At 41.0% G+C, this 26,964-nt stretch overlaps 1 protein-coding gene across 2 annotated transcripts in view; it reads left to right on the top strand.

The window, feature by feature from the left end:
• Positions 1-26,638, top strand: part of CDCP1 (CUB domain containing protein 1) — a 139,839-nt gene extending 113,201 nt beyond the window's left edge. Inside the window, exons 6-9 of one of the 2 annotated variants that reach the window (XM_069730155.1) lie at positions 437-826; positions 17,293-17,547; positions 23,331-23,415; positions 25,077-26,638. In XM_069730155.1, the coding sequence (XP_069586256.1) occupies positions 437-826; positions 17,293-17,547; positions 23,331-23,415; positions 25,077-25,518 (1,172 nt within the window). In that variant the 3' untranslated portion in view covers positions 25,519-26,638. Of the gene's footprint in view, positions 1-436; positions 827-17,292; positions 17,662-23,330; positions 23,416-25,076 lie in introns of both variants that reach the window. The other variant, XM_069730154.1, reaches the window with a different exon arrangement.
• The last annotated feature ends 326 nt before the right edge of the window (positions 26,639-26,964 follow it).

Raw genomic sequence — 26,964 nt, 5'->3', positions numbered from 1 at the left:
GGAAAAATTTTCCAAGGAAGAATGGATGAAAATCTCTCAAACAAGAATTAAGATTTTTGGCTGGCAACAACAAAAAAAAGTTTACAAGCTCTGATAGTTGCAAAAGGGGTGCTACTAGGAACTAACCATGAAGGGTTCCCAAACTTTTGCATCTGCCCATTTTTTCCTTTAGTAAGTCTTGAAGTGTGTATATGTACTGTGTGTATACATGTTTTATTATAATCTCTTTATTGCCAGAAATACAAAGGAAATGTCATCTTTTACTTTTTTAATGTGCTTAAATGTTCACAATAACAGGAATTTTGACCCGGCATGCCCAAACTTTTACATGCCACTGTATATGTTGCTGCTTTACACATGTTGTAAATGAACGTTATTTTAGCTAGACCCACAGTACAGAGTATATAATTTTCTTTCTCTTTTGTTGTGTTTTTAGAATGCTGGAATCTCACCATCTGTAAAATATCCAACATGCTCCTTAACATCGCACCGTCTCTTATTGATTTTCCTGTGCGGCTGGAGAGTTACACTTGGAAATTGATTGCTCCGGAATATATCAGTACTGAAATCGCATCCAAGTCCATGTATCTACAACAGAATGCGGTAGATAAAAAGTGCAACATGACGGCAGCAGGGTTTTCATATGACATCTTGAGTTCCACTAACAAACAGGAATTTAAAATTGGCACGTTTTGTCCTAATGGATCTATTGAAAAGATTCAGCTGAGAGATAATGTTACGATCACCTTAAATATGCCAAGTAATGGAGAGTCCAAAAAACTGACCACGCATGACCTCTACGTGTCTTTTGTATCGTTCATTAAAGGTATAGTACTGCTACTAAATATTGCATATTTAAAATTTGATATGGTAAAATCTCCAGGGTCCATTCACTGCCTAAGGCTTTGCTATGCTATGTCTACTGGAGGAAATTGCAAATCTGTCCAGACCAGTAACTAAGAGGGGTGCTGCTGTTTTTATTTTTTTTGGTTTGTTTTTTTTTTTAACTTTTTTAAGGTAGTAGATTTTATCAATTACTGGTTTATGATTTAGATTGCTCACCTCGTTTATGAGGAGTATTCGACATGGCATACTTCCAAATCAGAGATTTTCATAATATAGGCAGCTTCTCTCTGATGAACCAAATAGAAAAAAACATCAGTAACTCAACATAGTTAAAGTTTCAGGAGAAAAATGGACATATTGGGTTACTAAATTGAACTAGGTATAGCTGTTGTGGCCTGTTGTATTGGAGATATGTTTAATCATATAACATAATGTAAAAAGACCACACATTTCGAAAGCTTACAGCTTTCTTCAGGTCAGTGTCATAAATATTACTGATGTCCATATGAAGAAAGCTGTAAGCTTTCGAAATGTGTTTTTTGTATTTTATGCTATGTTATATCATTCAACCTATAATCCCCAACACCATGGGCCTTGAAAGTCATACCTTGATCCATCCAGGTGCTCATTGTCCCCGTTTTTAGTCTCTTGGGATTTGCAGACTAGTAACTAAACAGGATGTGTAGACTATAGCGTGGGGATCTACTCTGCAATACTGGATGCTATAGGCAAAATCTAATATTAAAAGGGGTTGTCTTTGAAATTTACGTTGATGTCCTATCATTTAGTATAGGTCATCAATATCTGATCACTGTGAATGCACCCCTGCCAATCAGCTGTTCCTGGAGTCAGCTAGAAGTGTTCAGTTGCAATGCAGAGCAGAGCTATGTCAATAATATAGCAGGCAGATGCGATTATAACATTGACTGAGTTGTGCTGTGCAGATCCGTAACTGAGCACTTCCAGGCTGTTCTGGGAAGAGCTGATTGGTGAGGGTTTGACGCTTGGCACCCCACCAATCAGATATTGATGACCTGTAAAGGTTGCACAAGTCAAGGTGTAGTGCTGTAATCCCAGCCACCAGTACAAAGGGTTTCTTTGTAGGCGTGCGCGTGATAGGGTTATATCCGTCACTCGGGTCACATACTGCATGATGGTATAAGCACTACCAATTTAAGCAATAAAAAAGGAAGAGCTCAGTCCACTTTATTGAAAAAGAACATTCTTTTCTGTTGAAACTGGTATAGTGTATATAGAATTGTTAGCACGTGCAAAACTTTTGTATTTACGTTATCTTTTGTTTTGCACAAAGGCACAGGTATAACTATTGAGTTGCGGCATAGAATTTGCAAAGTACTTGTAATTAAAACTGCGTAAACTGCTTGAATGTTCCATCTCCATATTTTCTTTCTGCCTCTCTATAGCACACTTCTGCAGTAGTACCTGTGCACCGATCTAGTCGGCCTACGTAGTCTTGTTCCTATGCTTCCAGGACCAACTTGCGTGTTGCCTCTTCAGTCCCACTCCTTTCCTATCTTCCTTGGGCCCACAGCTCTTTCTGGCTTTAGGCTGTACTTTGTACGGTTGGCTCCCTCCTGTCAGGCTCTCTTCCCATTATCAACGATATTCTGGCCATGTTTAGATATTTCTACCACTTCGTCTGCAATACAGTTATTTTCAGGGCTTGCTAGCTCCGGGCACACAGCAAGGAGAAAATATTTGTTAAAGCCTTTTATTATATTTGATTAATCATTGGAACAATGCCTAGCGGGATAATGTACTAAACACACAGAGGGTGAAGAAATAATCACTTCAATCAAATATAAGGAGCTCAATAAACACAGTGCAGGTAAATGTAGGGCTCGATCTCATCCTTTAGCTGTCAATGAAGACTGTCCAGACTAAATCCGTATAGGAGGATGAAGACATGAGTACTAATAATCTACCTATCGTGCCCCATGTGTTGTCTACCGCCCTGACAAAGACCATGTCAAGGTGTGGTCCTGCGCCACTAAAGAACAACTAAAATTAAGTTGTTCATTAAGACCCCGCAAAGTGGATGTCCGAAAGCAAAATATCCATTTGGCTTCTCTCTGCATTAGATATTTACCAAAATTCCCACCCCTCCTCATCAGTTTTACCAATTCAATGTCCATAAACATAAAAGACCTAATGTTACTGCCGTGTTCAAGATTTATATGAAGTGTGATAGGTGTGTCCCGATTGTTATGAATATCACACAAATGATCTCCTACTCTCCTAAGTTCCTGTGAGGTTTTGCCAATGTATTCTTTGGCACCATCACAAATTGCTTTGTAAATAACGCCTTTCAAATCTTTAATGATGAATTGTTCTAGTGTCTCATGACCAAGGGAGGTTTTACCAATTTCCAAGTGTGAACACACTATACAACCTCCACATCCATAGCAACCTTTTGTCTCAGGGAATGATGGTAAGCCCCCACAATACATAATACGGGTAGCCTCTATTGAAAAATCTTTGTCGTTGGTCATGGGAATGAAGAATGAACACTTGTGTCCAGGCAATTACGTATAAGGTCCTTTTGGGATGCCATTTTTCAAGGATTAGGGGTGATGGCTGTCACGTCTCAGGAGAGCATTCGTTGACATTGGTTTATGAAAAATGCTGGTTTGAAGTGATCCATTATAAGTTTTACTGATCATTACATCAAAAAAGGGTGATCTATCCGCATCAATCTCTGCAATCTCCCTATCTTACACAAACTCCAGTAACCCACATCCTTTTCTCTGAACCACTTACTAACTGGCTGTTAATAGGAAGTAACTCTCTTCTTAAGCCCCCGTCACACAAAGCGAGATCGCTAGCGAGATCGCTGCTGAGTCACAAGTTTTGTGACGCAACAGCGACCTCAGTAGCGATCTCGCTATGTGTGACACGTAGCAGCGACCAGGCCCCTGCTGTGAGACCGCTGGTCGTGTCGGAATGGCCTGGACCTTTTTTTGGTCGTTGAGGTCCCGCTGGGTAGCACACATCGCTGTGTTTGACACCTTACCAACGACCTCGTTGACAGGATGTCCCTCATTGAGGTCTGAATCATCATGAAATAGCTGCCATGTGACATCGTTGTACAGGTCGCTACAGGTCGCCGCATCGCTGCTGCGTCGTTGGGGAGATCTCACTGTTTGACATCTCACCAGCGACCACATAGCGACGCAGCAACGATCCCTGACAGGTCGTATCGTTGTCGGGATCGCTTTAGCGTCGCTAAGTGTGACGGGGACACCCAAATTCTCCTCCCATCCGGCTAACTGTTAACTCTTCGATATTATGCATTTACAGTATACTTTCACTTTCTCAACACAAGTGAATCAATCTTCGTTTTGCAGTGCATAATAATACCATAAGCAATTAAATGAAACGTCGCATATGTAAATAGCAGAAATATTCCAGTCATAATCATATTCAGTATTAGATTATCACTACAATCATCATCATGTTTTGCCTGTCAGCAGGACATGCACGTACTTTCCAGGACAGCCCTTAAAATCTGAGACTGTCACACTGGATTCACACTCGATTGGATATGAGCTGTGGTACAGGATAGAAAGTAGCTTGGTGCATTTTGACAGGTTGCAGGCTCTGTGCTCCATGTACAGGAGTACCAATATCAATAATATAATTATTAATCAATAACTATCATTATCTATTAATCATATATTACCACTGATTATTATAACTTGATGACGAAGGCCAGTTTCCAACATCCGATTTTTGAGGTCCAAATTTGGACATCAATGTTTGGACCAGTTGCAGGTCTTCCGATCTGAACTCAACCACCTCATACATGTTTTATGAGGCTGTTGAGTTTGGGTCAGGAAATTGGCCTAATATTCATGGCTCCGTAGTACAGAGCTCTACATGCTACTTTGACTGCCATACAGGCTCTGTCATACTCCTTATATAAGATTTTCTCCTCTAGAAACAATTCTGAGAATATCTACCATATTTTTTGGACTAGAAGACACACTTTTTCCCCAAAAAATTTGGGAGGAAAATGGGGGGTGCATCTTAAAGTCTGAATGCAGGCTTACCGGGGGAATTGTGGCAGTGGTGTGGCAGCGTCCCTCCTTCAGGGAACCAGCGGAGGCAGAGGTGTGGCGATGCTGAGGCTCAGTGTCGGCGGTGCATCGTTGGTTTCCCTGCGGCCATCTTCCTGAACTGTGGGCCACCGGAGGCGGCACTTGTGTGGATTGAGATCTCTGCTGACTAGTGTTGAGCATTCCGATACTGCAAGTATCGGGTATCGGACGATATTTGCTGTATCGGAATTCCAATACCGAGCTCCGATATTTTTGTGATATCGGAAATCTGTATCGGAGTGTGCGGTGCGTATGGTTCCAAGGGTCTGGAGGAGAGGAAACTCTCCTTCAGGCCCTGGGATCCATATTAATGTAAAAAATAAAGAATAAAAATCAAAAATATGGCTATACTCACCCCTCCGAAGAACCCTGGCTGTCACCGCTGCGAGCGTCCGCCTCCGTTCCTGAGAATGTAGTGAGTGAAGGACCTTCGATGATGTCGCAGTCAGGTGAGCGGTCAGGTGACCGGTCACCTGATCGCGACGTCATCGAAGGTCCTTCACTCACAGCATTCTTTAGGACGGAGGCGGACGCTTGCAGCGGTGACAGCAAGGGTCCTCCGGCGGGCGGAGGGTAAAGCAGAGCGGTGACGTCACCGCTCTGCTTTCTGGCTGACCGGCGCTGACACAGGATGCAGGAGGAGTGCAGAGAAGCAGAGCAGAGCAGAGCATCACAGCAGGATCCTGATCGCTGCTGCGTGTCAAACACAACGATATCGCTATCCAGGACGCTGCAACGTCACAGATCGCTATCGTTATCGTTGTGAAGTTCTTTAGTGTGAAGGTACCTTAAGGCCACGTGCACACTTTGCGTATTTGGTCACTAATTTACATCAGTATATCGAAGCCAAAATTGGGAGTGGGACCATCGGAAGAAAAGTATAATAGAAACACGTCACCACTTCTGCTTTTTTCAGCCACTCCTGGTTTTGGCTTTCAAATACTGAGGTAAAAAAATCACCAAATACTGAACTTGTGCACATGGCCATACAGCCGTAGGTGCAGCGAAGCTTCGCTTGTGACTGTTAACCTGATAAATCCCGCTGTGACTCTGACAGCACATTAATAGTGCACCGTCATGGGGGTCACATCATTCTATGCATTCATTGGCATGCTTGTGGCTCAATCACGGGGCACCATTGAGTTACTGTGAAAGCTGGGGTCTGTTGAAAACCTCCGTACCTGTCATTACGAAGCTCCCTTTAAAACAAAGCCTGTGGCCGGGCTTCAGAGGAGACCGTGATTTTTAGCATATGCAGGAATACTGTGGTGATTCAAGTCCATGAAGGGAACATAAGTGAAAAAAATCTGAATATAACACCCTCCTCCCTATTAAAAGTTTGAATCCTTCTCCTTTTCCTAATTAAAAATAAATATAATTAAAAAATACACACGTGGTATCACTGCATCCAGAAAAGTCCAACTATCAAAATATAAAACCAATTGACCAGATTGGTAAATAATGTAAACAGAAAAAAATTAAGAACTGCAAATTTGTAATAGATTTTTTTTGTTTTTGGTCGCCACAATATTGCAAAGAAAGCTGTAACAAGTGATCAGAATGTTAAAGGGACTCTGTCACCTGAATTTGGAGGGAACAATCTTCAGCCATAGGGGTGGGGTTTTCGGGTGTTTGATTCAACCTTTCCTTACCCGCTGGCTGCATTCTGGCCACAATATTGGATTGAAGTTCATTCTCTGTCCTCCATAGTACACGCCTGCACAAGGCAATTTTGGAGTTTGAATCATTATAGAGGGAAATGGTTTATGATTATATTTATTTTTTTAGACTTGAGACCTCAGAACCCCTTAATGACCGCCAATACGTCTTTTAACTGACCTGAGTTATAAGAGAATAGCCTCCCCATACAGATGACAATCCAGCATCTGTCGGTTGTACACTATAGCTGACAACTTGCTGTACCAGCCACGATCAGTATTTGCACCATCTAAATCTGTTTAACCCCTTAGATGCTGCTGTCAATAGTGACTACTTCATTATAAATGGTTAACAGAGTGTGGGGGCTTCTTCTTTGTCACAATTGGTGCCCTCAGATCATGATTGTGTGGTCCTGATGTTTGCCATGGCAATTCATGACCAAATAGTGGCCTTAGAGTCTGACGGCTGTAGTAATCTGTTTAGACGTTAGCAACATTTAGGTGGTAAAAATACACATTTTCATTTCTGTCATACCACTTTGCATTAATTCCTGTAAAGCACCTGAAGGGTTAATAAACTACCTGACAGCAGTTTTCAATATGTTTAGGGGTGCTGTTTTTAAAATGGTATCACGTTTGTGGGTTTCCCAATATATGGGACCCCTAAAGTCACTTCAAACATGGATAAGTCCCTAAAAAAATTAATTTTGTAAATTTCTTTGAAAAAATGAAAAATTGCTGCTACATTTTTAGACCTCCTAAAATGCTAACAAAATAAAATAACATTTTACAAATGGTGCTGATGTAAAGCAGACATGTGGGAAATGTTATTTATTAATGGTTTGCTGTTGTATGACTATCTGGATTAAAGGGATAATCATTCAAATTTAGAAAATTGCTAATTTTTTAACATTTTTCTCAAATTTTTGATATTTTTTATAAATAAACACAAAAAATGTTGAACAAAATTTACCATTATCATAAAGTATAATGTGTCACGAAAAAACAATCTCAAAATCACTGGGATTTGTTGAAGCGTTGCAGAGTTGTTACCACATAAAGTGACACTGGTCAGATTTCAAAAATTTGGCTCGGTCACTAAGGGGTTAAAATGAATGCAAACAATCCTGACAGATACAGTGGGGCAAAAAAGTATTTAGTCAGTCAGCAATAGTGCAAGTTCCACCACTTAAAAAGAAGGGAGGCGTCTGTAATTTACATCATAGGTAGACCTCAACTATGGGAGACAAACTGAGAAAAAAAAATCCAGAAAATCACATTTTCTGTTTTTTTTAACATTTTATTTGCATATTATGGTGGAAAATAAGTATTTGGTCAGAAACAAACAATCAAGATTTCTGGCTCTCACAGACCTGTAACTTCTTCTTTAAGAGTCTCCTCTTTCCTCCACTCATTACCTGTAGTAATGGCACCTGTTTGAACTTGTTATCAGTATAAAAAGACACCTGTGCACACCCTCAAACAGTCTGACTCCAAACTCCACTATGGTGAAGACCAAAGAGCTGTCAAAGGACACCAGAAACAAAATTGTAGCCCTGCACCAGGCTGGGAAGACTGAATCTGCAATAGCCAACCAGCTTGGAGTGAAGAAATCAACAGTGGGAGCAATAATTAGAAAATGGTAGACATACAAGACCACTGATAATCTCCCTCGATCTGGGGCTCCACGCAAAATCCCACCCCGTGGGGTCAGAATGATCACAAGAACGGTGAGCAAAAATCCCAGAACCACGCAGGGGGACCTAGTGAATGAACTGCAGAGAGCTGGGACCAATGTAACAAGGCCTACCATAAGTAACACACTACGCCACCATGGACTCAGATCCTGCAGTGCCAGACGTGTCCCACTGCTTAAGCCGGTACATGTCCGGGCCCGTCTGAAGTTTGCTAGAGAGCATTTGGATGATCCAGAGGAGTTTTGGGAGAATGTCCTATGGTCTGATGAAACCAAACTGGAACTTGTCGTGTTTGGAGGAAAAAGAATACTGAGTTGCATCCATCAAACACCATACCTACTGTAAAGCATGGTGGTGGAAACATCATGCTTTGGGGCTGTTTCTCTGCAAAGGGGCCAGGACGACTGATCCGGGTACATGAAAGAATGAATGGGGCCATGTATCGTGAGATTTTGAGTGCAAACCTCCTTCCATCAGCAAGGGCATTGAAGATGAAACGTGGCTGGGTCTTTCAACATGACAATGATCCAAAGCACACCGCCAGGGCAACGAAGGAGTGGCTTCGTAAGAAGCATTTCAAGGTCCTGGAGTGGCCTAGCCAGTCTCCAGATCTCAACCCTATAGAAAACCTTTGGAGGGAGTTGAAAGTCCGTGTTGCCAAGCGAAAAGCCAAAAACATCACTGCTCTAGAGGAGATCTGCATGGAGGAATGGGCCAACATACCAACAACAGTGTGTGGCAACCTTGTGAAGACTTACAGAAAACGTTTGACCTCTGTCATTGCCAACAAAGGATATATTACAAAGTATTGAGATGAAATTTTGTTTCTGACCAAATACTTATTTTCCACCATAATATGCAAATAAAATGTTAAAAAAACAGACAATGTGATTTTCTGGATTTTTTTTTTCTCAGTTTGTCTCCCATAGTTGAGGTCTATATATGATGTAAATTACAGACGCCTCTCATCTTTTTAAGTGGTGGAACTTGCACTATTGCTGACTGACTAAATACTTTTTTGCCCCACTGTATACACAGTTGTTTCTACCATGAAGCAGTACAAGTATCTCATCTCCAGCAGCAGTCTGAAGCATCTCAGAAAGGGGCGGCCCCCTAAGGCTATGTGCCCATGTTGCAGAAATGCTGCGGAAATGTCCACAGCATTTCTGCAACTCCCTGCCGCGGGTAAAATGCATGCGGAATTCGCATGCGTTTTCCTGCAAAACACAAGCGTTTTTAGCTTGCAGAATGCTTGCGCTTCCAAAGCAATTTGAAGCATCGCTTGGAAAAGTGATTGACAGGTTGTTCACACTTGTCAATCATAGTGCTTGACAAGTGTGACCAACTTTTTACTATTGATGCTGCTTATGCAACATCAATTGTAAAAGATAAAATGTTAAAAATAATAAAATAAAATATATGGTTATTCTCACCTTCCGACGGCCCCCGATCTCCTCCTTCGAGGACGTCCTCTTCTCTTCTTGCAGCGGCTCTGGCGCAGGCGTACTTTGTCTGCTCTGACCTCCAACAGGGCAAAGTACTGCAGTGCTCAGGCGCGGGGAAAGATAAGAGAGACCCGGCGCCTGCGCACTGCAGTACTTTGCTCTGCCCTCAACAGGGTAGACAAAATACACCTGCGCCAGAGCCGCTGCAAGAAGACAAGAAGAGGATGTCATCGAATGAAGATAGAAGGTGCTGGACCCGGATCACGACACCCATCTGACCGGACTGCACCGTGACCACCCCTGGGTGAGTATAATCTAACCTTTATTTCTCATATTTCAGATTACATTGGGGGCTTATCTACAGCATGCATACAGCATACATAATGCTGTAGATAAGCCCCTGATGCCGGTGGGCTTAGCTCAGATACCCAGAGTCCCTTTAACTTACACTGCAAAATCACAACAGAATATATATATTTTTTATTTTGATCACTGCTCGCTAAAAAAGAAAAAAAGCTCTTGACAGGGACCACACTGTGATGATTATTCTGTGTGAAAAATGATTAGGCAATTTGTACTTTTGATTAATTTTATTAATATTTATTAGTGATTCATTTTAATAATTTATTTCTAAAGTGCCAACATATTCCGCAGCACTTTTAACATATTTATTAATGACCTTGTAAGGGCATACAGAGTAGAATTTCAATATTTGCAGATGACACTAAACTCTGCAGGGTAATCAATACAGAGGAGGACAATTTTATATTACAGGATGTTTTATGTAAACTAGAAGCTTGGGCTGACAAATGGCAAATGAGCTTTAATGGAGATAAATGTAAGGTCATGCACTTGGGCAGAAGAAATAAGATGTATAATTATGTGCTTAATTGTAAAACGCTGAGCAAAACTGTCACTGAAAAAGACCTGGGCATATGGGTGGACGACAAACTCACATTTAGTGGCCAGTGTCAGGCAGCTTCAGCAAAGACAAAATAATAGGATGCATTAAAAGAGGCATAGATGCTCATGAGGAGAATATAATTTTACCTCTATACAAGTCACTAGTTCGACCACACTTAGAATACTGTGCACAGTTCTGGTCTCCGGTGTATAAGAAAGACATAGCTGAACTAGAGCGGGTGCAGAGAAGAGCGACCAAGGTTATTAGAGGACTGGGGGGTCTGCAATACCAAGATAGGTTATTACAGTTGGGGCTATTTAGTTTTGAAAAACGAAGGCTAAGGGGTGATCTTATTATAATGTATAAATATATGAGAGGACAGTACAAAGACCTTTCTAATGATCTTTTTACTCATAGACCTTTAATCATAATCACAGATGCGCATTCTTTACTGTAAGAGCAGTGAGACTATGGAACTATCTGTCGTATGATGTGATATGATGTTGTAATGAGTGATTCATTACTAAAATTTAAGAAGGGACTGGATTCAGGTTATAATGTTACAGGTTATACATATTCGATGCCTTGATAGGGTGTTGATCCAGGGAACTAGAAAACACAAAAGAGAATAGTAAAACCAAAAACACTCAGTTTGAAAAAAAATCGCATAATCTGCAAGTGCTAGTAAAAGATGTAAAAAACAGGGTATTTGGTTGATACGTTTTTTGCAAAAAATGTATACTAAGCTGCTCTACCAAACCTCACGGTATACCCATATCAGAGCAGCCCTAACTAATGTATGCAATCCCTATCTGATGTATTTAAAAACCTGATCATCTGTATATAACCTGTGTGAACAGGGTTCAGAGAGGAAAAATCCATGTGTGCATACAGAGTAGAACCGCTTTTGTGCAGATAGCCCAAGAGGAGTGGTGGATAACTCCCCAGTCTTGTAGACACAAGAGAACAATTATGGAAACAGGAACACATGGGCTACTTGCACAGTGAACAAGTCTGTAGGAACCTGTGTACACCACCAAGAAACCTGAAGACACAAAAGAGAATAGTAAAACCAAAAACACTCAGTTTGAAAAAAATCGCAGTAATCCACAAGTGCTAGTAAAAGATGTAAAAAACAGGGTATTTGGTTGATACGTTTTTTGCAAAAAATGTATACTAAGCTGCTCTACCAAACTTGATTTTTAGTCAGTCTTCAACCCAAAAAAGTCCAGCTAGCTCATCTTTAATAATTCCAGCCTATAGCAGTACCCCACCGCCACCTTTCTTGCGCCTGAGTCGCAGTGGAGGTCTATGCCCGTTGCTGATCCAGCCACTGGCCCATGCACCTTATCCATCAAGAGTCATTCTCATTTTTATCTGTCCTTTAAAATCTTTGAAAAACGTGTCTTCAGATATTTCATGGCCCAGTCTTGATGTTTCAACTCCTGTGTCTTGGTCAGTGGTGGTTGGGTTTCAGTCTTCATTACCTTGGCCATGTCTCAGAGGTCTAAGTCTCCGACTTTACTATACTCCTGTTAAACCCTGTTTGTTCGGTCTTCCTTCCCACCCCATGAGCCATGGGAAAGAAATATAAGGTAAACAAAATGCAAAGGCAAAACAAGAATAATAGAAAAGCTCTACCATACAGGAGCACTAACCAACAATGGAGATGAGGATATGGACAGGGAGGAATAAACTAAATGGGAACAGGGACCAAGAGATAAACACACATTTACAACATCAAACCACAGAACATGATTACAATAACTCTACTGCAACCACTTAGTTTTAGCACACCACACAGCACAGGAAGACTAATCTTTCACCGGCAGGGAAAGAAGGGCTGACCAGTTTTTATAAGTAATGACTAGAACAGAAGCAGCTGAAATGGAGCTGCATGTGGAGCGCCCGCTCGGACCCTGGGGTACTCTGGCCGGGTCCAGTGGTCATTAAAGGGGTGGTCACGGCGGCAGTGACCCGGTCCGTGGGCGTCCAAGTTAAATGGAAGGTCTTTAAAGGGGATGGTTTGTAAGAAAATAAAGAGTGCTCATGACGCCACCTGTGGAATTCTGTCAGGGACAACTGACGCTGCTTAAAGGGGTCCACTGGGGATGATGATATTGCAGCAGGGATGGTATAGCTTCCCACAGGTGAAGCTTAGTCCACAGAGCTCCTGGTGTAGTAGGCAAAGAGGACAGTTGGTGTAGTGCTGGAAAGAATTGGAGGACACAAGGTTGCTGTCTCTTTAACTTTTACTGGTCGTATGCAGCCACAGTCCAGGGTACGGATCACAGGTGATGATGAGGTCTGGCCAGCCTGGAAGCGATTCAGGATCCCCCTAGCCAGGTGGGGTTGGAAGCCTTCCTTACTGCGCTGTGTTGTAGTCTCTTGCTGCCTAAGGCTTTACACAAGGTCTTCACTTTTTCTCTGTCTTATTACTAGGACAATATCTGTATGGCAGGCAACTCGAGCCTTTTTACAGGTGTCCCTACTTGCGGCGACTCCGGGCTGTATATGCTGCTGTGTTCGGATGTAATGGTGGATAGGCGACTTGAAATCTCCTGCCCGCCGGTTTCTGCTGTGGGGCATACAGTTAACCCCACAACCTGAGAATTCTGGCCTCCAGTTCCTGCGCTGATTCTGGAGTGAGCACTCTCTTGGCTTCACTCCCAGTAGCTTACTTCTCCTTCGCCTCTTCTCCCCTGACAGTTTCTCACAGACTGCTCTGACAGGAGCTGAAGAACCTCATGTCTGCACAGCTCCAGCTCTCCTGTCAACTGAATGCCTAAGGCCGGCGTCACACTTGCGAGTTTTACGGACGTAAGAGCGCAGAATCTACGTCCGTAAAACTCGCAAAAAATACGGCACAATTATTCTCTATGCCCCTGCTCCTATTTGCCGTATTTTACTGATCAGTATTATACGGCTTTCTACGGCCGTACAAAATCGCAGCATGCTGCGTTTGTCACCGTACTGCGCAAGAAATACGCCAATGAAAGTCTATGGAAGCGTGAAAAATACGGATTACACACGGACAAGCAGTGTGACTTGCGAGAAATACACAGCGCTGTTAGAGAGAAAAGCCGGTAATTCAGTGCGGTGTACAGTAAAATCACACTGACAGCTTACAGTAGAATAGGTAGAATAAATGTGTACACATAGAATAGGTATATATATATATATATATGTCAGTGAGACACATATATGTATATATATTAATATTTATTCCAGCGCTAGACAGCTTGAAAGCCGGTAATTCAATTACCGGCTTTTTCCTTCTCCTTCCTAAAACCCGACATGATTTGAGACATGGTTTACATACAGTAAACCATGTCTTCTCTCCATTTTTTTTGCAGATTCCACACTACTAATGTCAGTAGTGTGTATCTGCAAAATTTGGCCGTTCTAGCTCTTAAAATAAAGGGTTAAATGGCGGAAAAAATTGGCGTGGGCTCCCGCGCAATTTTCTCCGCCAGAGTAGTAAAGCCAGTGACTGAGGGCAGATATTAATAGCTCCCTGGCTTTCTAGGTAATTTCCCACGATCTATGAACAGCCAGCAGAGGGCGCCTCACCGCAAATGAAGCTAAATATAGATCATTGATCTATTTTTAGCCTCATTCCCTGGGGTTTTGCAGCGAGGAGCAGCCTGCATTAGCACAGCTCCTTGCTGCAAAATGTTTTAACCCCTTCAGAAGGATTTACATCGTTGGACGTTACAGATCTGCGGAGGGTAAGTATATTGTTGGTTTATTATGTTTTTTTACTCACAGAACGAGGGTCTTCAGTGACTGGATTGGGCGTTGAATAAAATACTGCAACAACCATTGTTTTTATTTCATTAAAATAATTTTAACAAATGTGTTTGTGTTTTATTTAACCCTTTACTAGTATTGGATTAATAATGGATAGGTGTCATAATTGACGCCTCTCCATTATTAATTAGGCTTAATGTCACCTTACAATAGCAAGGTGGCATTAACCCTTCATTACCCCATATCCCACCGCTACACGGGAATGGGAAGAGAGTGGCCAAGTGCCAGAATAGGCGCATCTTCCAGATGTGCCTTTTCTGGGGTGGCTGGGGGCAGATATTTTTAGCCAGGGGGGGGCCAATAACCGTGGACCCTCTCCAGGCTATTAATATCTGCCCTCAGTCACTGGCTTTACTACTCTGGCGGAGAAAATTGCGCGGGAGCCCACGCCAATTTTTTCCGCCATTTAACCCTTTATTTTAAGAGCTAGAACGGCCAAATTTTGCAGATACACTCTACTGACATTAGTAGTGTGGAATCTGCAAAAAAATGGAGAGAAGACATGGTTTACTGTATGTAAACCATGTCTCAAATCATGTCGGGTTTTAGGAAGGAGAAGGAAAAAGCCGGTAATTGAATTACCGGCTTTCAAGCTGTCTAGCGCTGGAATAAATATTAATATATATACATATATGTGTCTCACTGACATATATATATATATATATATATATATATATATATATATATATATATATATATATATATATATATATATATATATATATACCTATTCTATGTGTACACATTTATTCTACCTATTCTACTGTAAGCTGTCAGTGTGACTTTACTGTACACCGCACTGAATTACCGGCTTTTCTCTCTAATATATGTGTCTACTGACATATATATATATATATATATATATATATATATATATATATATATATATATATATATATATATATAGACAGTATATATATATTTTCTTTTCTTTTTGGGACACATAGATCACTTCTATAGCGGTATGTTGGTTTTGCTAGCCTGCGAGAAAACCACGCAGAACGGATGCCATACGGATTACATACGGAGGATGCCATGCGCAAAAAACGCTGACACACCCTGCCTACGGAGGAGCTACGGACCACTTTTTTCGGGACTTTTCAGCGTATTACGGCCGTAATATACGGACCGTATTGTTTTACGCTGTGTGTGACGCCGGCCTAACTCCTCCTCCAGCCAGAATATATAGGGAAGCCACTCACAAACTGGATCAGAGCTCCCACTTCTGTCCTGGAGTCAGAACAGTGTTGTATGTACTCGTTACCTGTTAAAGGGATCCTTCCTCGCTTCCAGACATGGCATCACCCTCCCCATGAGGCAGGCAATACCACTGTAACAACTGGCTTCATGGGATGTTACACATTTCTGACCAGCATAGAAAGGGTTGTTAATCTCTTCAGCACCACTAAACTAAACCAAATCCATTTAAATTGGGACATAAAGTGCGACGACTATAAAGACGGCCTGCAATTCATTACCCTACATGACCTTCTAATTACAGGTCTTCCAGGGGGACATGACACCCTTGTGACAGACTGGTCCTAGCAATAAACATGGACATTACTTTTGATGTATACCACCAACTATTGTCACAGACAGGGTACACCCTTTGTGGCCTTAATGTATGTGGCCTTTTACAGCAATATATTTCACCACATCGAACTGAAAAAATTGTTCAGGAATAGATTGAGGAATATGGAAATAAAGTTGTTGACTTGGTTTCCCAGGTCTCCATCCAGTTGAGCATCTGTGGGATGTGCCACAAATACAAGTTCTAGTAGCCTGATTCTCACAACTTAAAGGGAATCTGGTTTTTGCTCTTTAATTGGAGGACAGCACATCTGCACATCTAAGACACAGATATCAGGGATGTATCACTTACTACTCTGTGCTGTTGTTTCCATACATTGACCCTTTCTCTGATAACCAGCTCGCTGTCAATAGACGATGTACACAGAAAGCTGTGGTGTGGGTGGGGGAGCAACTTCGGAGCTTTGCTACATGCTACCTCTAAAAATTCTGTGTCATAACTGCTGGACTCAGTAAACTAAGTGATACATCAATGGATTCAGGGCCTCTTTTACTCCATTATGCTGTTCTCAGATGAGGTAGCAAAAACCATTTGACAGATTCCCTTTAAAAAAAGAATAATAAAAAAAAATGCTGGATACCACAATACCTCTTCAGAGATCTTGTGGAATTCATGTCTCAGTGTCTGTTTTGACAGTATAAGAAGAACCTACACAATATTAGATGGATTTAAGGTGATTTGATGGTTTTAATGTGATGTCTGATGGGTATATAATTACTAGCGATTAGTGATGAGCGAGTATACTCATTGCTCAGGTTTTCCCAAGCACGCTCAGGTGGACTGCTAGTATTTGTGAGTGCTCGGAGATTTAGTTTTCTTCACCTCAGCTGCATGATTTGCGGCTGCTAGCCATGCTGAGTGCATGTGGGGGTTGCCTGGTTGCTAGGGAATCACCACATGTATTCAAGCTGTCTAGCAGCCGCAAATCATGCAGCTGCGGCAACGAAAACTAAATCTCCGAGCACGCCAAAATACTTGGAGACCACCAGAGCGTTCTCGGGAAAAACCGAGCAACGAGTACACTCGCTCATCACTACTAGCGATATATTTGTGTTTTCTTGGCAATGCTTGTTAATAATGCAGGAATGTCCTACTGATTTTCTATATTACAAGGTTTCTATTTTATATTCTATTCAACTTTTTTAAATATTTTATATAATTTATATTCTATTTGGCTTTTTAATCATTAGTGTTTTTTTTTTTTTTTTTTTTTTCAGAGGAGTGCATATTCACTGTGTCTCCAAAAACTGAAGACACCATTTACCTACAAACACCACACTGGGATTATGGGCTTCCAGATTATGTGTCTGTTTCATGGAATATTAATATGCCTAAAAAACAATTTGGGAGGCTAAAATTTGGACAAGACATGATGGACATATCTTGTGAAGGGAACCACGCGTATGTCAAAGTAAAAGAAGAGATAAGTGATGGGTCAGGCATAGAACGAAGAGAAGATCAACAACTACCAGGTGCGTTGGAGATATACTCTGCATTCTGGGTGAACATTTCCAACTGCAAACCATGGTCATCATCAAAGAAGCTTAAACTATCGTGGTCTATTACCTTCAGCCAAGTGTCCCCAGGTATGATAAAACCACACGATCAAGTGCATTGGTTTGTCTAAGAGTTTGATGCATCACATTTGTATCCCATGTTCATGCTGTGCCATTAAAAAAATTGACAGAACAGCAACATTAGGAGGGTCCAGCAGATTGTGGTCTAAAGGCAAAGTCAAGAAAGCCAGTGCAGCACTTGCAACAATTCTGTGACCAGTAATAGCCGATAGATACAGTATTTTCCAAGTATAGGTAACGAACCTGTCACCAGGTTTTTACCCTCTAAAATGAGAATAATATAACATAGAGACAAACCCTGTATGAAGAGCTGTCACTTTACTGGACTGCTTGCTGTAGTTTGGGTAAAATTGCTGTTTGATCAGGAGGAGATTATAACCAAAGGACTCGTAAACCTGCTGCCATGTAATCCTCCATATTCATGAGCTTTTTATAACCCTGCCCTTACCAATGATGGACATCTTTCTGCCTATGCACAGTGTACACAGAAAGCTGTCAATCAGTGGTCTGGGTGGAGTTATACAGAGCTCAGCATTCAGTGAATTTGTAGAGTTACAGTAGATAAAACTGCAATTTTATCAAAACTGCCCTAATCATCCTAGTAAGTAACATCACTGGAATCAGAGTCTGTGCCTCTACATCATGCTTCTCTCAGATGGGGTAGCAAAAACCTGGTGACAGATCATGCAGTCCAATATACAGGCATCTTGTTAAATAGCAGGAGGAGTTGAGCAGAATAATATATGTTAGTGGGATGATTATTATTCAGTGTAACTTTACATATTTAAATTTCAGCTTTTTCTGGGCACTTCAGTCAAGTGGGTGGTTCTATTTAGTGTTAGTGTTTACTGTAATTATTGATTTATGTACAGCTGTCAATCGCTGATTAGGACCACCCATTTGACTGGTCAGCCCCAGAATGAACAGCGATCTAACCTCTTCACGCCGCAAGCATTTTTTTGTTTTTGCGTTTCTATTTTTTGCTCCCCTTCTTCCCAGAGCCATAACTTTTTTTTTTTCCATCAATATGTCGAAGTGAGGGCTTGTTTTTTGCGGGATGATTTGTACTTTTGAATGACACCATTGGTTTTACCATATCATGTCCTGGAAAACAGGGAAAAAAAATCCAAGTACGGTAAAATTGCAAAAATAAAGTGCAATTCCACAATTGTTCTTGTTTTTTCTTTACTATTTTCACAAATTGCTAAATCTGACCTGCCATTATGAGTCTCCAGGTCATTACAAGGTCATAGATACCAAATATGTATAGGTTCTTTTTTATTTGTGGCAAAAAAATTTCCAAAGTTTTAGTTTAAAAAATAAAAAATAACAAAATTGCTTCATTTTCTGAGAACTGTAGCGTCTACAGTTTTTTCGGCATTTGGGGCCGGGCAAGGGCTTATTTTTTGCCTGCTGAGCTGACGTTTTTGTTGGTACCATTTTGGTGTAGATACGATGTTTTGTTTGTCTGTCTGTTATTGCATTGTAATGCAATGTTGCCGTGACCCAAAAAATGTATTTATGGCGTTATGACTTTTTTTCTGGTTACGCCGTTTACCAATCGGATTAATTATCTTTATATATTGATAGAGCGGGCTATTCTAACTTCTCCGGGGTCTCGTCTACCGGGGGTAGCTGAGACCCCAGAGAACATGATTCGGGTCGATTTTTACCGACCCCGATGTTGCGATCGCCGATATAACAGCAACCGCAAAAAAAGTCCCAGTAAATAAACCCCCTTTTATCACCCCCTTAGTTAGGGAAAAATAATGAAATAAAAAAAAATGTATTTCCATTTTTCCATTAGGGTTAGAGTTGGGCTAAAGTTAGGGTTAGGGGTGTGCTGGGATTCGGGTTGAAGCCAGAATTGGGGGTTTCCACTGTTTAGGTACATCAGGGGGTCTCCAAACGTGACATGGCGCCACCATTGATTCCAGCCAATTTTGCATTCAAAAAGTCAAATGGTGCTCCCTCCCTTCTGAGCCCTGCCATGCACCCAAACAGTGGTTTACCCCCACATATGCGGTATCTGCATACTCAGGAGAAATTGCACAACAAATTTTATGGTCCATTTTCTCTCGATATCCTTGTGAAAATTAAAGAAAATTGGTTCCAAAGTTAAAAAAATTTTGAGAAAAAAGTAAAATGTTCACTTTTTCCTTCCACATTGCTTTAGTTCTCGTGAAGCACCTGAAGGGTTAATAAACTTCTTGAATGTGGTTTTGGGCATCTTGAAGAGTGAAGTTTTTAGAATGGTGTCACGTTTGGGTATTTTCTGTTATATTCACCCTCCAAAGTCACTTCAAATATGAGGTGGTTCTTGAAAAAATGGTTTTGTTAATTTTGTTGGAAAAATGAGAAATCGCTGGTCAACTTTATCCATTTCTCCGTTAGTGCTGCTAGAGATGCTATATATTGTCTGTTGTGTTGTCCGATGTAATTCAAGTTACAGATGGGAGACAAATCGCTCTGAAAGGCAATCTGTCAGCAGATTTTTTGCTATGTAATCTGACAGCAGCATGAGATACGAACACTGACTCTGATTCCAGCCATTTACTACTTAGTTTATTGGGTGCAGTAGTAGTGATAGCATCACAGTTTTCTCTGCTGCAGATCTAGCAGAGCTCAAATGAGCTGTGTATATATCCCCACAGCTTTCTGTGAATTATATATATATATTGACAGAAAACTGCTAATCAGTGGTGGGAGTGTGGTTGGACTAAAGGTACCGTCACATTAAGCGACACTTCAGCGATATAGACAACGATGCCGATCGCTGCAGCGTCGCTGTTTAGTCGTTGTGTGGTCGCTGGAGAGCTGTCACACAGACAGCTCTCCAGCGACCAATGATGCCAAAGTCCCCGGGTAACCAGGGTAAACATCGGGTTACTAAGCGCAGGGCCGCGCTTAGTAACCCGATGTTTACCCTGGTTACCATTGTAAATGTAAAAAAACCAAACCTCTGCATACTTACATTCCGGTGTCTGTCGCGTCCCCCGGCGTCAGCTTCCCTGCACTGTGTAAGCGCCGGCCGTAAAGCAGAGTGGTGACGTCACCGCTCTGCTTTACGGCCGGCGCTGACACAGTGCTGGGAAGCTGACGCCGGGGGAAGCGACAGACACCGGAATGTAAGTATGTAGTGTTTTTTTTTTTTTTTTTACATTTACAATGGTAACCACCAGGGTAAATATCGGGTTACTAAGTGCGGCCCTGCGCTTAGTAACCCGATGTTTACCCTGGTTACAAGTGAAGACATCGCTGGATCGGCGTCACACATGCCGATTCAGTGATGTCAGCAGGTGATCCAGCGACGAAATAAAGTTCTGGCCTTCTAGCTCCGACCAGCGATGTCACAGCAGGATCCAGATCGCTGCTGCGTGTCAAACACAAAGATATCGCTATCCAGGACGCTGCAACGTCACGGATCGCTATCGTTCTAAAGTTGCTCAGTGTGAAGGTACCTTTAGAGGCAGGAGGACAGTTTTCTTGTAGTGATAATCTCCTGCTGAAAAAACACTGATTGTATTGGAACAGCGAAGCACAGCCCAATCAGTGACACATCACTATAATCAGGCTTTATACCTCTACAGCATGATGATCTCAATACGAATCTGTCAACAGGTTTTTGCTATGTAATGTGAGAGAATCCTACTGTAGAATCAGATACCCTGATTACAGTGATGTGTTATTTATTAAGCTGTGTTTTGCTGTTTCAATACAATCAGTGTTTTGTCAGCATGAGATTATCACTACTGGATAATTGGCCTTGAGTCTGTCTTACCAACTCAATATAAACCTACAGCTCGCTCACTAACATGCAAGTTAGGCACAACTGAGAACCGTTCTTGTGGTAAAACAAAGTGTTTTATTCATATATAATAGCAATTTTAAGCATGAATTAAAGGATATATAGTGACTATCAGTCATATCATAAACATATAACAAATTACATAGGAATGAATAAGCATCAATACATCACCGGATATTATATCATCACTCCTCAATCGGAGGGACCTCGATTTAGTGAGGAGGAAAATTCCGGGAAAATATCAAGACGGCCAACACGTCTGCTTCACCTGTCTGAAGAAAGTCCCTACCTCACTGAATCGGCCCCATTCTTCTATATTCTTTTCTTATCTGACTATATCCGCTTCTGCGCAGTACATTCTACAAAATCCTAGTTATACTCTTCATCACGCACTGTCATGCGCAATGAAGACTTCCAGAACCTTCTAGCGCGTGATTACCTTTTAGGCTTTGTGCACACGCTCAGGATTTCTTGCAGAAAATTCCTGAGAAAACCTGAAATTTTCTGCAAGAAATCTGCATGCGCTTTTTGCGTGTTTTTGACCCGTTTTTGGTGCGTTTTTTTTCCGGACATTTCCTAATGCATTTTATAGTGGGGAAATCCACAAAAAAAACCCGCAAAATTAATGAACATGCTGCGTTTTTTACCGCGATGCATTTTTTTTGCTGAAAAAAACGCATCATGTGCACAAAACATGCGGAATTCATTCTAAATGATGGGATGCATATTGCATGCTGTTTTTTTTTTTTTTGCGGTTTTAGGCTATGTGCACACGTTCAGGAATTCATGCAGAAAATTCCTGAGAATTCCGGACATTTTCTGCATGAAATCCGCAAGAAAACCGCATGCGTTTTTGCCGCGGTTTTGACGCGTTTTTTTCCGCGGTTTTTTTCCGGACACTTCCCAATGCATTTTGGAGTGGGAAATCCGAAAAAAAAACGCAAAAAGATAGAGCATGTCCGGATTTTGTGCGGTATGCGTTTTTTTTGCGGAAGAAAACGCATCATGTGCACAAAACATCCGGAATTCATTCTAAATGATGGGATGCTTATTGTATGCGGTTTTTTTTTGCGGTTTTATAGCGTTTTTATCGGGAAAAACCGCGAAAAAACCGCAACGTGTGAACACAGCCTTATAGCGTTTTTATCGCGAAAAATCAGCAGCGTGTGCACACAGCCTTAAGGTCATGCGCAGTTAGTTGTTTTTCCAAGGGTCTTATCAACTATTTTGATATTTTTCAAGGTTATTATACTCCTGTTTTGTGAACAATAAAAGTTAGACTATTCTCCTTTTGCAGCCATAGTTTGTCCTGTAATAACCTTGTATTCATATTCTAAAGCAAGAAACCATATTGATCACTATATATGTCTGGATACCTATCTATTACATCCATACAATCAATCTTGTCCCATTTGTATCAGTCTCCCTGTCCAACAATGTTCCCACTGCTGATTAGCAGTTTTCAGTCACTGTACAATGTACACAGAAAACTGTAGTGTGGTCGGGGCTATACACAGCTCAACAACTGAGCTCTGCTAGATCTGCAGCAGAGAACACTGACTACTAGAATCAGGGTCTCTGCCCCTACCTCATGCTGCTCTCAGATTACATAGCAAAAATACTGCAGACAGATTCCCTTTAAGGCAAACTATTTTGTTTTAAGTGTTTTGCAGATTATTTTATTTGCTCGATAATGTGCAAAAAAGGGAAAGTTTTTCTGAAATTACAGTGACAATTAAAGAAAACTATACATTAAAATTCAAAAAAAATTATTAAGCGACATCTATCATATATTAAGTGTCAGACAATAATATAATTTCTATAATAAAAAATGGAATCCTTGTGTATCTTTTTTATTTTTTTTCTACAGTTTTAAAAATCATACTGATTGCAGCGTGTTCAGCCGTCGCTGTAGTTTTGGCCGTAATCGCAACAATTTGCTGCATCAAAAATAAGTAAGTATGTTTAATGTTTATATATATATTTCTTGTATGCTGTCAGATGAGAATGAAATAGTTACAACTTTGAAAATATTCCAGAACCTGCACATTGTCAGTGTACATCTGTGGTATGTTAGTGTGTGGTGCTACTAATGTTGGGTGACGTGCCACATATATGTACTGCTTATTAGATGTTTTCCAAACATCTTTGATGTCCTGAAGTCAGTTTGCTACTTCTATTGTAAATTCTGCCATAGCTTTCAATGCAAATCTGCAGTAAAATCTCTCATAAAAATCTGACATTTATACAACATAATTATCATGCTGCTGGAGCTGGCGGGTGCTGGCTGCACTATACAGTCGGCACTTGCCTCTAACATCAGAGATCAGAGCTGGCTACAATTGCTGCTGTTCGATCACTTAAATGCCGCAATTGGTGTCAATGTTGGTGTAGGAGTACGTTCTGGTGCCCACTAGCCCCTCTTCGTCTGGATCACATGATGCCAATGAGTTGCTATAGCAGTAGGGTGCCCACCTAAGGTCCATCCTGTATGTACCCCTATAAAGGTCCGCCTGTGGATGGGGTTCAAAAGGGCTTGGTAATTTCGCTATATACTGCAATACTTTATTTATTTATTTTTTTTATTGCCACCTCCCCCCCCCTTCTTAAAGTAAAAAGAGAAAAAAAAATTAAAAATATTTTAATCTGCAAAAATAGTCAAATACATAATGTTGCTGTATCCCATACAGTGTACGCTCTATAGAGGAAAAAAAAACTGCAAAATTGATGTTTTTTTGTCTTCACACTCAATGTCCCATCTGCAAGAAATAAAGATCAAAGCATTGTGTGTAACATTGTATTGCCCAAAATTGTACCAGTAACAATGACATCTCGTCACACAATGAAAACTCTCTCAGCCCCAACACAAAATATACAGCCAGCACCTGTCGGGATTGAATGCCCCTGGCAGCGGCCGGCATTCAGTCATAGGGGTGGTGCGGAGAGGGTTCAGTCACCACTTTGTGCTTAGAGAACGGTGACTGTAACCGCACCCCCGGCACTGACTGACAGCGGCTTAGCATTAGGGCCTGCTGTCAGTCAGTGCCAGGGGCGCAGTTATAGCAGACTCTCTATACACAGAGGGGTGACTGACCCGCGCTGACACTACCCCCGTGGCTGAATGCCGAACGCTGCCCAGGGAAATTTCATTTATTACCCACAGTAGGGCTCTAAATGCGGGCGCCGGGCATGTTCAAAACGCTATTAAACTGCTAATTAACCCCACATCTGCTTGTTAAAGGCATTTTTTCATTCCCTTTAAAATGTACCTGTCACCAGGTCGAAAGAGCCAAGATTTATTCCCGCTTGTCCCCTGAGTATTGTTTTTTTTTTTTCATTTTTGGTTTAAATCCTTGTTTGAGAGATTAGTTACATTTTTGTGGTCTTTACTAAGGGGGCTACAGTATGAAGTTTAGTTTACAATGTATTTCAAGAAGGAAAAAAATTAGCACAATGGTGTTTCGGGAATAAAATATCTAAAATTATCTATTTTTGAAAGGTCCTTTTAGCCATTATTTTATTGTATCCTAATATATAATAAATTTAGGTGGAAATATCATAATTCATGAAAGCTAAAGTATTTTTACATTTGATAATTGATTATTTTTTTTTAAAGGAAAAAGCAGACGGAATCTCCTGTGGGTATATACAACTCCAAGGTGAACACGGAAGCACCTCGACGCCAAGCCATTTTCAAGAAGGGAAGAAAGACTAACGAGTCCCATATCTATGCAGTCATTGATGATACGATGGTCTATGGCCACCTCTTACAAGAAACCACTGGCACGGACCCAGAGGTTGATGTGTATCGACCATTTGAGGGTGCCATGGGTGATGCTCCTCCTGTTCCCCCAATCACGTTCCCTAATGGAAGCACCAAAGAAGAAATAAAGGATGGAAGTGTGACTGGAGATATAATGGATAAACCCCTTGCTCTTTCAATGAAAGATAATGAGATTTACGTATTCTCTCAATCAATTTCAAGGCAGCCAGTAGAAAATGAGGATACTAGTTTACCCTACATAGATGATTCAAGAAGTGGCTCTACAGCTATTTAACGAGTCCAAAAAAAGACATCTATTATTTATTTGATATAATTTGACTCAGAGGAGTCAATCCACAGGAGACGTACGTTATATCCGGAGAGCACCCTGTAGCAGAGAAATGACTCCTATGGACAGCACGGTGCTGCGGTTATTACAGAACAGTCCGCTAAGAAATGTGAAGAATGTACGAGTCAGCAGCTGCCAGGCACCACGAACAGCGGGTAAAAGCCGTAAGGACCAAGACATTGTATATTTTTGTCTTTAATTTATAAAATAGTGAAATATCTAAAGATGTTGTCTTTTAGTGCAGCTCCATTTACTGTAATAGGGCTGGGCTTCACTACCAGACACAACCATTGAACAGATGTTGCACTGTTTTTTTGAAGAAAGCAACCATGTTTTACTAATCCCACTTTAATATCTAAAATGAATTGGTTTTAACGTGATATTCCATATAATAATAGGAAAAAACTTATGGCAGGAGCCATTTCTACCAGTAGACTAGTCATTTTTCAGCTGAAGAAAAAAAAAATTGAAATCCTGAATAAACTTTTAGAACTCAACATGATTTGGTGAACGGAAAAGAATATTTATAGGTTAAGGCAAGATTCACACGATGGGCTGACCATTTTGACACCCATATAATGCTTGTGTAAAAGACCTGAGAACAATTATTACCTTATGTTCTCCTCCCTTTTGTTGCTCCTGAGTGGTTTCTGCTCCGCATCGTCTTCTTAGGATTTTTTTTTTCAAGAATTACTTTGACTGAATCTTTGTAAGAGTCTGTGGCTTGAAGTGTGACCTGTTTACATATACGTGTAAATTATCTTCTTAAAATCTCAAAATACATTTTTCAATATGCTTTCGTCTACCATTATGCTTGGTTCCTCCACTACGTCTCCAGTTTAATGGGCTTGTGTATTGATAAATCACACAAAAGTAAAAATCCGTCATGTAAGCATGGTGGCCCATTAAAATGTCACAATAGGCAACACATCACTATACTCGCCTGCAATCGTCTTAACTTTTCACATGTAGGGTTCATGTTTTATGTTTAGTTTTTTTTATTGTTTCTTCATTGCAAAATTTAATGCAACTTTTTAAATAGTGTTCATTAAAAATTTCCCACCAATTTTTTGCTGTAGAGTGTATGTAAATCCTTCACCAAGCTAACTGGTCTGCAAAATCTGACACACATCTGCCAGTTTTGCTACAGTATTTTGTAACTTTCTGCTTTCTCCCTTTATCATCCACGGTTTGAGATATGTAAATTGCCTGTTCAGTGAGAAGAGGACTAGGACTCTAGCGTCACCTATTGGATGCAGCCATCCTACAAGTCAATATCGTCCCTTTTATCGAGCCTTGATGTATGACTTGGGATAAAAGCCAAACCAAAATCTGTTTGCAGACACTGTGTTTTGGGGTATTGCCCCTTGTCACTGCTAATATGAGATCTGA

The sequence above is a fragment of the Ranitomeya imitator genome, chromosome 6 (assembly GCF_032444005.1).
Source record: "Ranitomeya imitator isolate aRanImi1 chromosome 6, aRanImi1.pri, whole genome shotgun sequence".
Taxonomy (NCBI): domain Eukaryota; kingdom Metazoa; phylum Chordata; class Amphibia; order Anura; family Dendrobatidae; genus Ranitomeya; species Ranitomeya imitator.
The sequence above is the reverse complement of the archived record's forward strand: the minus strand, read 5'-3'. Positions and strand labels throughout refer to the sequence as shown.